This window comes from Lonchura striata, chromosome 18 (assembly GCF_046129695.1).
Source record: "Lonchura striata isolate bLonStr1 chromosome 18, bLonStr1.mat, whole genome shotgun sequence".
Taxonomy (NCBI): domain Eukaryota; kingdom Metazoa; phylum Chordata; class Aves; order Passeriformes; family Estrildidae; genus Lonchura; species Lonchura striata.
The window spans coordinates 7,358,614-7,371,583 of NC_134620.1; the positions used below are offsets into that span (position 1 = coordinate 7,358,614).

Below are 12,970 nucleotides of genomic sequence, written 5' to 3' on the forward strand. Positions count from 1 at the left end.
GATTCTGCATTGTGGCAGAAAAAATGCTCAGGTCAGTACAGAGGAGAAGGCAGGATGTTTGTTTATAATGATGAAATGGCCCATAGGATTCTTTCCCAAATCCAGGTTGTTCATGCTTCAGAGTTATTTCTGGGTTTGTTTTCTGCTTGTGACTGACCTCACTGGTCTATTGTAAATACCACAGGTGATGAGCTAAGAAAATTACTGGAGGAATTTTCTTGGAGGCGATGCCAAGTTCCACTTACAGCACTTGGTTATTATCTATTTTGGGATGGAGGAGCTGCTAATGTGTTATCTATACATATGCAGTAGCAACAGTTGTAATGAATACTTGCTCAGCATGTGGCATTTCAAAGCTCCCCATGGAGCATTTGAGTTCAGTGTTTCTAGAGGCAAATAAATGGTGCTGTCTGTGGGTACAGGCCAGGGTTGGGGATGCAGACAGGTCAGAGGGGTTGAGTGGGAAGACCGTGCAAAAAGGATGTTGTTACAGTTACATGTGCATGTGCTGTATGAAGATCTTACTGATGACCCTAATTGACTGAAGTATATGTTCATTTGAATAATGAAAGTGAGAAATTTTAAGCAGTTTTGCATCCAGTGATGACATTTTTATTTAATTGAATAATGAAAGTGAGAAATTTTAAACAGTTTTGCATCCAGTGATCACAGTACCATCTCAAAAACACCTTATTGCACCACATTTCTGCTTAGTTATCAAAGAGCCTTGATGTGGCCTCTGAGTTCTCCTTTTCTAATTGGATCTTTGCATTTTATTCTGCTTTACCTAGTCACCAGGTATCTGGACATCTCAGCAGAGTAAGGCACATTAAAAGTGTATCAAAGAAAGTTCTGGGACTCAATTATAGAAAACTGGTGGGATGTAAAGCCTCCTTGGCTAGTATGATTATATTTTTAAATTAAATAGTTGAGGCTAACAGAAATGTATGGAATGTAGGCTTGATTATTTTTTAATTTCCTAATAATGCATTAGTGGGCTTGAGTAGGGACAAGAATCATACAAACACATCTAAATTCTAATTAATTAAATTACCATATGCTTCTAATACAGTAGGAGATACTATAATGAGATGCTTTGTTATTTATATAAACAAGACCATATAAAACATACTAAAATTTGTTAGAATTCATAGTCCAGATTTCAGAAAATTAGATATGTTTTACTGAGATTTTTAATTACTCAGGCTGTGATATTCTTCATGAATGCGTAGGCACGTTGAACAGAGCTACTCTTTATTGAGCCTGTTTATTAATGTAGCTGGGAATGGAGTTCTGAGCTTCTGGAAAGTCATGTAAATGTAGGAGGCAGCGAGTTCCTTACCATGGGTAACAGTCACTGTGATCCTCATTGTGCTTCCACTCCATGTGTGTACCTGGATACAGCTTTCTTTCCTCGGACTCTTGTTATCTTTGGAACTGAACTGGGAAAGGTGTTGTCAGAAATTCTCCATCCCTTCTGTTTTTCCATGTCTGTTGCAGAGGTGCTGACAGTGTAGATGGATGAAAACATGAAAGAGTGTGACAGCTGGTATTACTCGTGGGAGCTGGACACAGGATGTGGTATTCTGCTGCTTAAGAGATCATTTCTGGAGGTTTTTCTGCAGCCCAAAGTGAATGGGTTAACTCTAGATGAACTTTCTTAAACTTGTGATGATTGCAGCATATAGAAAAAACCTCAGACTTGGTTGTTGCACAGGCTGATAAAGAGGACAAATACCTTTTTCTCTGTGCAGTACGCACGAACCAGAGACTCCAGGTCAGCTGGGAGAGCCAATGGTTGTAGAGACCCAAATAGGCTGGTGAAAGTACAACAGTGTTTTGTCAGTTCCCCAAATTAAAAGGCGTGTCACTGTCACCTCTCCCCGTTTGATAAAAGTAAATGTAAACAAAATGTACCACCGCTGTATTAAATGAATTTACATTCTTTCTTTCTGATTTAAATGAATTTAATGTTCCTTGTAATTGATGTTACTGATTCTCTTCTAGTTCTGCTTATGATAACGTCAACAAAGTTCGAGTTGCTATAAAGAAAATCAGTCCTTTTGAGCATCAGACATACTGCCAGAGAACTCTGAGAGAGATCAAGATCCTACTGCGCTTCAGGCATGAGAATATTATTGGAATAAATGACATTATCAGAGCTCCAACTATTGAACAGATGAAAGATGTGTATCCTTTCAAAGTGTTACTCGGCATCATTAGTAATGGTTGCCTCCTCTCTTTTGATTGTTTCTTCCCCTTCATCCTCTTCCTTCCTAAATATTAATAAAAGTTGGCTTCTATTGTTGTAAATCAAAAGGGAAGTTAATAGTATTTGATCCGTTTATAGTTTTGATGTAGATGGGCACTAGTTTAATTCTTTCTTTTCCAGGAAAAGAGAATATCTTCTGTCTTCCAAGGCAAAGAACTCAACAGTGTAGAGAAGATTTAGTTTAGTCACATAATTCTAAAACTATATTTGCTCTTAGAGCTGCTGTTACAACTGGTTGCTTTGACGAGAAAATAAAATGGCCAGGCTGCTACAATTGTCTCAAATTTTCTTGAATTAAGGGGGAAGAAAATTTTACTGAACTAATTCCTGTCAAAGCAAAAAAAAAAAAAAAAAAAAAAAACAAAACAAAAAAAAACCCACAAACAAACAAAAAACCCCTTCTTTTAATTTTCATCGCAATCTTATTAAAAAAATAATCTGAATTACTATGTTGGGATTTAATTTTGGTAAGAGAAGGATTGTTGTAGCATAATAAATATATATAGTAGAGAAGAACAGTCGAATTTTTAAAGTGGGTAGATGGTGAGGAAAATTGATCAGAAATTGTGAGATCTACATTCCTGCTTTTATGCAATTGCAACCAAGTATCTTGGAAGCTTATTACTCATTAACCAAAAAAACCACCCTTTGTTTCTTGGCAAGCAGGATAGGAATCAGATGAAATTAAGGTTCCAATAAAAGTCAAGCTCTACTATGAAGAAATAGAGGTTTGTGATGATTAATTTGAAAGGATCACATGCTGGTGCCTCTTTATTCTGTAAAGGGCTGCATCATGGAACAGGATTGATTGGATTCCAAACTTCTAAAGCAAGAATCAGCTAGATGATTTCATAATTGTCATCAAACAGACAAATGAGAGAAAAGATGTTCTAGAAGTTTCCTTGGGTACAGTACATTGATATCTGACGTGACACCAAGTTTTTATGCTGCCTTACATCTAATACCTCACAGATACATTGTGCAAGATCTTATGGAGACAGATCTTTACAAGCTCCTAAAGACTCAACACCTCAGCAACGATCACATTTGTTACTTCCTTTACCAGATTCTGAGAGGGTTAAAATATATCCATTCAGCCAATGTGCTTCACCGTGACCTCAAACCTTCAAACCTGCTGCTTAACACCACATGTGATCTCAAGGTGAGTTGAAATTTCTTACAGATTTTCCATGAAAGTGGGGTTTTTACTGGGTATTAATTTGATTTTTGTCCTGGAAAGATTGCCAAAACATTATTTGGTTTGATAAAATAATTATCAAGATTTGAGTGACTAAGAATCTGTTGGACTGCTGTAATGAGTGCATCACTGTTTCCATCTGGAGGCTGACTTGGAAACAGCTTCTTTGAAAGCTGGGTGAAAATACTGATCTGAAGCAGCATCATATTTACCTCAGAAGTAAACTCAGAACTGTGTATGTTTCAAGATTTGATTTCTCTGTTTACACTGTTAATATTTTGTTGTTGGAAAAGGACTTCATATCAGTGGGCAGCTAAAGCAGCCTCTGAGATTCAGTGCTGATTAAATGCATGGCAATTACTTAGGGAGGGAATGTTCCTAATTTGCATTTCCAGTGATCGGCTCTGTACTCATTAATACTACAGAAGGATGAGCTTAGAGCTGTTATGATTCTTGGAAAATGTCAGCTCAGTACTTAGTGGCATTCAATAAAGCAAACCAAGTGTGAAGAAATAGAACAGAAATAGAGAATAAAACAGAAAACATGCCATTCTGTACCTTTCAGTTGGTTTTGAGTCTTCAGTGTGATCATAGTTATCACACTCTCCTGGTGATATGAGGAGAGCAGGATTTCAGAGTACTGCTCTCCATAACACAAAGAGCTATTTAGCCTGGATTGCCTCTGCTGAGGAGCTGAGGAGTCCAATAGAATTTGCCAACACTGATAATGTTGTCAGTGGCATAGGGATGGCAAATAGGGAGCAGTTGTGTTCACTGTCCTTACCTATGGAAAAGGCTGGGAGGGAGGAAAGGAGCAGGTGAAGTTTACTTGCAGCTTGGTTAAGCTGTGGAATTTGGTATCACAGAACACTGCAGATATTTCAGTTTTTAAAAAAACACCAAGCAAGTTAGCAGAAAAATACTCTTATTGAGTGCTCCCTGAGGTTTGGAGTCCCACAGTGGCAGATCCGTGGAAGATGAGAGAGACATTGGAATATGTTCCCCTTTTCACTGTGCATCACGTACAGCTGCTGGCTACTGATGGAGTGGAATTGCTGAGTTTACAGTGCTTGCTCCCAGGTGGTGCAACTGTTTGTTGAATACTATGTTGCTCCTAATTACCCTTTGATTTTTAGTGTAGCTCTAACTTTCTCAATAAACAAACCACAAAACAAAAATACTCTCTTCAAAGTGAAGAAGTGAAGTGAACCAGTTGTGAGCTGTACAGGTTTGTCACAATTCCAAGAGTGTCACACAGTTCCTTGCTGTTTGTATGCTTGTCCATTCTAAAGGCTGGCTATATGATCAATTCTGTCTACATAATGAAAATACACAATTAATAAAACAACCAAGAATTGTTACCTACTGCAGCAGGCATGAAAAGAAGGTGATGAGAGAGGGATTTTTTTAAAGGAAAACTGCAAGTTAGTGTTTGTTTCACAATTTTACCAGTTGCTCAGGAGATGCAACTGTTTGAACCACCATCTTATCGGTAGCAATTGAACTTAATGTCTGTTTCTTTTTGCACAAATACACAGAGGCACAGGCTACTCAACAGTACAACTGCAGATATTTCAGTATATTAGTAGTATTGTTGGTGTCATTTCATTTGCCTAGTAAATGGTTGCATGTACATGATCCTCCTAAATCTTTCCATCTGCTTGATAGCTTCATCCAATTTTAAGCCATCTCTGTTTAAAAAACCACGATAGTGATTGAAAGAACATTGTTTTCAAGAAGTGGAAGCTAAATATATCGATAGGATGCTGGTTCTATTTATTTATTTATTTATTGGTTTTAAATTTATTTAGCAGGGAAGTAATTTCTTCTGTCTCAGTAGCATTGTTCTGTCTCTACAAGGCTTGAAGCACTGACTGACATACCTGGCTCTTTCATGATGTAGTTTTTTATTCTCTGCCATGACTTAGTGAAAATGCCAAGAAAATTTGCCTGTTATTGTATTGCTCTCAGATTATTTATTTTATTTTTGTTACTGTTTTCGTTCACGTGGAGAAGCCTAAAAACCAACTCCTGGTGCTTTGCCTGCTACACATCATCATTTGTACAGGCACAGTGGCCCCACAGCCCCTCCAGCAGGGCAGCTGCTCTCTGTGTCCTGTCTGCCCTCCCCAGCTACAGGCAGAGCTGTGCCCTCCCTCACCCGGGGCTTCAGGCAGAGCCCTGGGCCTCCAGCGTCCCTTTCACTCTGTGCTCTCACTCCTGTCAGTTCTGCAGCCAAAACCTCTTCCTTGCAGCTTCAACCTTGAAGTCTCTCTCACTAATGGTGTTTCTGCTTTTCTGCTTAACCTGTTTCTGCTCCAGTCAGCAGGGGCTTTTTGTCATTTTAATTAGCTCCCTTTGTCATTATTCTTCCTTTCCATCCCATGAGCATTTTTCTACTTGAGTTGAGAGATTCAGAGACATCTTCTGTCATTCAGTTCTCGCTTTTCACTGTGGACCAGAGTGTCTTTCTCCTTTTGTTTTAATAGTAACAAACCCTAGCACTTTGGTTTTGTGTAATACTGAAATTCTGCACAAGTCTCTTTGCCTGTAATCTTATCTATCTTTTTCCGAGGTTAGGAGGAAGAGATTACAACAATTTTGCCTGCTGCATAATTATTTTCTGAAGTCTCTAAGCTGTTCTCTTACGATTTCTTCATTTCTGTCTTTAGAGGAGGCTCTTCTGATTATTTGTACTGAGTCTCTTTATGTAAGCTAATTGCACACAAGGCAGCTGCTCTGTTCCTGTAACCTGGGAGAACCTTGCCATGCTTTAAAAAGGTTCTTTTTGGGATTGTTTTATAAGGATTCAGGGAGCTGGGTTTATTTTTTTAATATGTAGCTAAAATAATAGCATGCAGCTTAGCTTATGACATTCATCATTGCCTTTTCTTCAGACCTTCTGTGTAACAGTCAGCTGCTGAATCTTGTCTTTCAGATGTAGCTTTTAGTCAGATTAAGTATTTCTTCCCTAACTGATCTATTAGTTACACTGACAGGCTGTCCCTACAGAAAAATTAAGAAATACCTGCCAGGGCAAAGTGAGGTTTCTGTGGTTTTGGTAGGATTTTCCATTACTGACTTTATTGACTACAGCCTATTTTCACTTCACATTTTCAGTATAATCACTGTACAGAATTAACTATCTAAGAGTAAATATTATAAAACAAATATAGCAGAGGAACCTCCTGCTGTTTGCCACTCCTACATTTGATGCCTGGTTTTCCTGAGACTATGTATTCTTTCATGGAAATACACTTTGTGTGTCAATCATAACCTAGTATTTTTTGGGGATCAGCAGAAGCTTGTGAATGTGTCTAATGTACCACTCAACAACCTTGCCATTGACCTTTGGAAGGGTAAGAAAGGAACAGCTGCTCTGCTCCACAACAGGCTGTCTTCACATTTTCAGTTTTTTAAATTTCTCTCTAGACACTAAATAGCTCTGAAAACCTTGGAGCCTCCATACCAGAGTATAACTAAAACCACCTTTTTCTTTTTGCTGAACTCGCTAGTCTAAATCGGTGTTTGTTTTTCTTTTCATAGTTAGATAAAACTAATATCTTTATAAAGGGATTGAGAAATATTATCTTTCTTGTGTTTTGTTTTTGGGGGATTTCTTTTTTCGTCTTTTAGACTTATGCTTCCTTCAGCAGCCCATAATCTCTCCAGTCTACCATTATCTCATGATTGGATAGGTTGTTTCTTATGCAAAGATGCAGTTATGATGATCGCTTTTGTAAAATCGGGTGTTGAACTTGGTTACATATGTGTTGGTTGATAATTATGTTTTCTGGAAGTCTTAATTGCTATTCTTTTTGTTTTCTGATGAGTTTCTGAGAGGTTGGAGCAGTGTATGCTCCTGTTTGGCAAAGGTGCTGTAAGCAAGCTCGTAGTGGAACATAAATTGTGAACTGTTTATTCTTACTGGTTCCTGAATGGCAGTTGGATATTCTTTATAATTGATCCAAAACATTTTTCTTCACCTCTGCACAGTAACTTTTCTAAAAGCTTAGGTTGCCATCTCTGCATTTGTGGGTGTTACATCATTGATTGGAATGGTGAATTAGTAATGGTATTGGAAATGTGTGTCTAATGTGTCTTTTTTTTCTATTTACTTCTCTAAAACCAGATTTGTGACTTTGGATTGGCTCGCGTTGCAGATCCTGACCATGATCACACAGGATTCCTGACAGAGTATGTGGCCACACGTTGGTACAGGGCTCCTGAAATCATGCTGAATTCTAAGGTAAGGGCCACAGTGAGCTGCTGGGGTGCTGCTGTTGCTGCTTATTTTCTTGTGAATTCCAAGTGTGCTGGGAACAGCAAGCCCTTGTGTGTTTTTATGATCAGAACGCACGCACACTCTTGGGGGGAAGTAGGCATAGCTTTCAGTAGAGCTGCTGGCTTGAAATAAATTGTGATTTTAGAAGCAATTATTGGGTACGAGAACTGAGAAATCACGTGCTTGACTTCTCCAGTTTGTTGCCAGTCATGAGACTGCTTCCATCACCTGCTGTGCCACTGAGCAGCACAGGAGTGGTAGGAATGAGCATTCCACTGCTGCCTCCATCAAGGCTGCAAATGTTGCCTTAATGTTATCTTGACATCTTAATTTAGGTTTAGAATGTATAATGAGGGTGAAACTGATTCTGAATGAAGGCACGTGATCCTTCGTATCTGTCAGTCTTAAGTGCATTCTCATAGTTTTCATTAAATCATTCCTTTGGTTTTATAAATTTGGAATTATTGTTGTCTTCTGTGGCTGTTTTAAGGTGCATCCAATCCTTGTGTGGGTGCTGGATGTCCTTCAGAACCCCTGTGTTCACTCCCACAGCCAGACACTTGTTAGCAAAACACCTGGCTGACACCTGGAGCTGTATTTTATATTCTGGGACACCTGTTGTTGCTGTGGCATTTACAGCTTTTCCAGTTGGTGGGTTTGTTTTGGTGTGTCAACAGCGTGTCCAAGCACTTTAAGAAAATAGATGTTGGACCAATTGAGGGTGTTTTCCCTCAGCTTTTTGTATTTTAAACTCACATCTTGTATTTTAAACCCTCGCTGAGGCCACAGCACTGGGCTACCCACATCTACTTATCAAAGGCTTTCACAATGAATATATTTTGTATTTGTAAGAGGTGGTCACATTAAAAGTTCCTGGCATAATGTGTGATTCCTTCTATGATTCTGGTGCCTTGAACACAAATGGTGAAGGGATGACATCCTGAGGAGCTGGTGCCCAGTGGCTGAGGGGTCAGTGGGGACAGACTCTTCCCAAGGGAGGGGCAGTGGCAGCAGGCCGGGCACAGAGGGGGTCTGTCACTGCTGGGTTTCACTGCTGTGCCTTTTCCTGTGGATGGCACAGGTTAGCCATACACATGGATATTCCACTGAGTGTTTGTTCCATTCCTGTTATATCCCAGTGACTACTGTGGTCTCCTCCCAGCATCTTCACCTCTCCCTGCCTGTCACATTGTACAGAGCAGCCAAGCAATAGCCATTGATCTGGCCATTTCCCCCTTTGCAAAGGCCTTGTCCTGGAGTGCTGCTTAGATTCCCTCAGGGACAGCTCCTTTCACACATGTTCAGCACTGTCAGGGGCTGTGCAATTCAGAATACCTGGTTTCCAAAATGTTTTAATTTAAATATGTTATAAAATTAGGGAATCTCAACAATTTGCAGTTGGTAACAGGTTTAGCTAAACTTAAAAAATCGATTTGGAAAACTGTATCTTGGAGACTTCAGTTCTTGCTACCCCATCAAAATAGTATTTTGATATATGGTTCTTGATTATTTCATTTGTACAGAAAAACCAAACAGCATGAGCAAGCACGACTCATCTAAAAAGGAAGATTATTTCTGTGCACTTTCACAGTTTACTAAAGTAACATGTTGCTGCTATTACACAAAAATTTCACAAAAATGTGGTTCTGCTTCACTTGCAGGGTTACACCAAGTCTATTGACATCTGGTCAGTGGGCTGCATTCTGGCAGAGATGCTCTCCAACAGACCCATCTTCCCAGGAAAACACTACCTTGACCAACTTAACCATATCCTTGGTAAGCTTTATGGAACAGCAGCATTTCCACATCCATCTGTCTCTCTCCATCGTTTCTGCTAGCTGGGCTGGTCTTCCTCCAGTGGATTACTGTGTAAGGTGTGGATCTGTAGGTGTGTCTGCTGTCCCCTCTAGTTATTTTTGCAGCAATTGCTACAGGTAATCATTGTTTTGGGGACAGCTAGAGAATACTCAGCAATTTATTTACTACATCAGCAGATATATTTTTAAAACAAAATTTAAAAAAATAAATTAAAAGCTCATATATTATTTGGTCCAGGTCAAATTTTAAAAAATTTCTTTAGATACACTACATACTGGGATCTTTTTAAGAGATTACAGAGCATTAGAAAACTCAGATCCATTTATTTATTTAACAAACGGCTTTTTGTAAAAGTTTTTAAAAACTACTCAAGTATTCTGTATCCTTAAAACATTTGGTCTGAAATCTCCTTCCTAGCAGTTCTAATACTGAATTTTAGAAGATACAGCTGTGTTAATGTGATTTGCATAGAATGCATTAATTGTTTATATTTATATTTTTTAGGTATACTTGGATCCCCTTCCCAAGAAGATTTGAATTGTATAATAAATTTAAAGGCCAGAAACTACTTGCTTTCTCTACCACACAAAAATAAGGTACCATGGAACAGGCTGTTTCCAAATGCCGACCCCAAAGGTATTTTATATTCTATTACATTGTATCAAAGTGATGGTAGGATGGGAGTTTCTATAACCTAAGAATTTATCTTTATATTGGAAATAAAACATGCAGGCACCTTAAAATAGCACCATAAATCTAATATAAAATCATAAACCAGCACAAAGCCCTGACACTAGTTTATCTTTTCAATGCAATTTTTAGTAACTCTAAGATTACCTGTTGTGGTGTTTGGTCTTTAACTTACATATGAAATCCAAACTCTTGTCACTGTCCTTGGAAGCACAGTACATTATTCAAGTGCTGATCACCAGCACTGGATTTCAACACTGGCATCAAACAAGTCTCGAACTTTGTTTCTAACATCAGATGGGAGGCAGCTGCTTGCTGCTGCCCTGGCTGGAGTTTTTGCAGACTGTCCATCAGTTGTAGGTTAAACAGGGTCTCATCAGTGGGTGGGATCCTTGGGTACCATGAAGACTTGAAATTTAATGGGTTAAAAGATTCAGTTAGGATGTGTGGAGCAAAAGTTTAAAAAGCAAGGAATGTATTAATTGTTAACCTTTCTTAACAAGCTTTAGTAAAGGGTAAATATGATTTTGTTGTGCTAGACAGCTATTAATTTAGCTTTTATACTCAGCTTTGTACAGTTTAATGGTGGTTGTGTTCACAGTACAGTGCTTCTTTGCCTGCTCTAGCACAATTTGTAATTTACTCTTAGTGGCTATGAGCAGGTACTGAATTACCATGTAAAAGCTGATTTCTGCAGATGGAACTGTATGGAGCTGATTATCCCTGTCATTGAGGAAAGCAGCAGTGATTTATTCTGCTTTTATAACAGTGCTCATCAGTGTGAGAATCCTCCCTGTGGGCTTTGACAGCTCAGATGGCAGCAGTGCTGGTAGCTCAGCTGAGGGGGAACATGCCATTTGGTGCAGCCCCTTGGCAGTGACACCCTGAGGGCAGCTGTGCCAGGGCAGCTTTCAGGAGCTGGTGGAGCCCAGCCGGGGCTGAGCACAGGAGCTGCCAGCACTGAGGAACCACAGCAGAAGGCAGAGTGATGGTTACAGTGCAGCTCTGAGGCCTTTGGAGCTGCCCTCCAATGCAGGCGGGTCTCTTGTGCAGTGCTGAGTGCCGCAGAGATCCAGGGGAGCTCACTGCTCTGGTGGGTGATGGTGATGGTGCATCCTTCCTCCCCAGGCTGGGCTATGGCCTGAGGTCACAGGTGTGCTCCTCATCCTGGTGCAAAGCTGCGACTGCTGTCCTGCATCAAGAAGCCTCTGTTAAAATTCTGGTTCATAAATGATGTGGTGAGGAGAAGAAATGTGATGGAGTTTAGGATACTGCAGATATCTTAGGGCTTCTTGCCCTATAATCACTTCTTTCTCTTCTTGGAAAAGGGAAGTGTGTTACAGGCACAGTAGCTGACCAACTGCAGTAGCACTGATTTGTGATGTCTGTCCAGAGTTTCACCAGACCTCACTCTCTGTTTTACTGGATCTTCAAGTTCCTTAAGGATTCTTCGCGAGTTGTCTTCAACAGCTTTTCCCTGAATCTCATGAATATAAATGTATTTGCATCTTCTCTGGAGAGCATCTTCTGTGCTGCTGGTTGTGCCAGAATATTTCACTGTGATGATCTAGAACTCCTAATGACTTTTGGATGATATTTTCATCTGTAAACAGCCAAGTTTTCTTTTCAGAATAAGAATGTATTAATAATTATTTATTTCAGAAAAGCTCCATCTTGGTTTGGATTTTGGCACAAAAATCCAAAGCATTTTTCCGAGGAAAGAAAGAGTTTCTTTCTGTTGAATTTCTGTTGTAGTTCAAGCCAGATAGTGCTGTAGGATTTGGTGTGTTGCTTGCCTTGCCATCCAGTCTGGGGCTGGAGGGCTTGGGCAGGGTACCACCTCTTGGAGCAGGTGGTGCCCAGGGCAGCTGTTGCCCAGGTGTGCTGAGAGAGGGGCAGGCACAGCCTCTGTGCCCAAGCTACAGGTGCCAGCTACAGCAGGGGAGCTCCAGGGTGCACTGCCTTTAGCACAGACCTTGGGTAGTGGGCATTGTCTGGGTAAGGTCAAGGTTTGTAACACTTTTTTGGAGTGTGTATTAAACCCTTGCTCACTTTTTCCCCTCAGCACTTGATTTGTTGGATAAAATGCTGACCTTTAATCCTCATAAGCGGATTGAAGTGGAGCAAGCTTTAGCCCATCCATATCTGGAGCAGTATTATGACCCAAGTGACGAGGTAAAGACATTGTTAAAATGTAAATATTGATAAAATGATCCAGCTGATTATTTTCTACTTTAGTTCAAGGGTAGTATTTCTACTGCACTAATGGAGTTGAAGAACAAATTGCATCAATTTAACAAAATTTGTATTTCTCACTTTAGTACAACACTTAGGAGATGCCACACAGTAAATACAAACTAAGGTGTGCTCCCTCTCCAGAAAATGGAGATTCTCATTTTGTGGGAGGCCTGGTTTCATAATGACTGAGTTTGCCATCAGATTATGCTTTAAAAACCTGGATTGGAACTGGCTGTATTTATGTACAATTCTGAGGAGATTTCTGACACCTTTTTGTGAAAAAATAGGGGAGGAGGAAATAACCTAGTTTTCCTTAAGGGCCAGCTGTGTTTATTCCAAGAAATAAAAATGTTTAAGATAGTTTTTTTCTTCAAGGATACTAAGTTATGAGCCTCAAAGAAGTATTTCAATTTGTAGTTTGGATTTGACTAGCTACTTACTGTGCTTGATGTAAAATTTTGTAAACTAA

General features: G+C 39.6%; 1 protein-coding gene across 1 annotated transcript in view; it reads left to right on the forward strand.

The window, feature by feature from the left end:
• The window catches only part of MAPK1 (mitogen-activated protein kinase 1), a 38,684-nt gene that overhangs the window by 14,528 nt on the left and 11,186 nt on the right, over positions 1-12,970 (forward strand). Inside the window, exons 2-7 of the mRNA XM_021549887.2 lie at positions 2,008-2,190; positions 3,245-3,434; positions 7,603-7,719; positions 9,417-9,531; positions 10,078-10,209; positions 12,329-12,438. Of these exons, the coding sequence (XP_021405562.1) occupies positions 2,008-2,190; positions 3,245-3,434; positions 7,603-7,719; positions 9,417-9,531; positions 10,078-10,209; positions 12,329-12,438 (847 nt within the window). The remainder of the gene's footprint in view (positions 1-2,007; positions 2,191-3,244; positions 3,435-7,602; positions 7,720-9,416; positions 9,532-10,077; positions 10,210-12,328; positions 12,439-12,970) is intronic.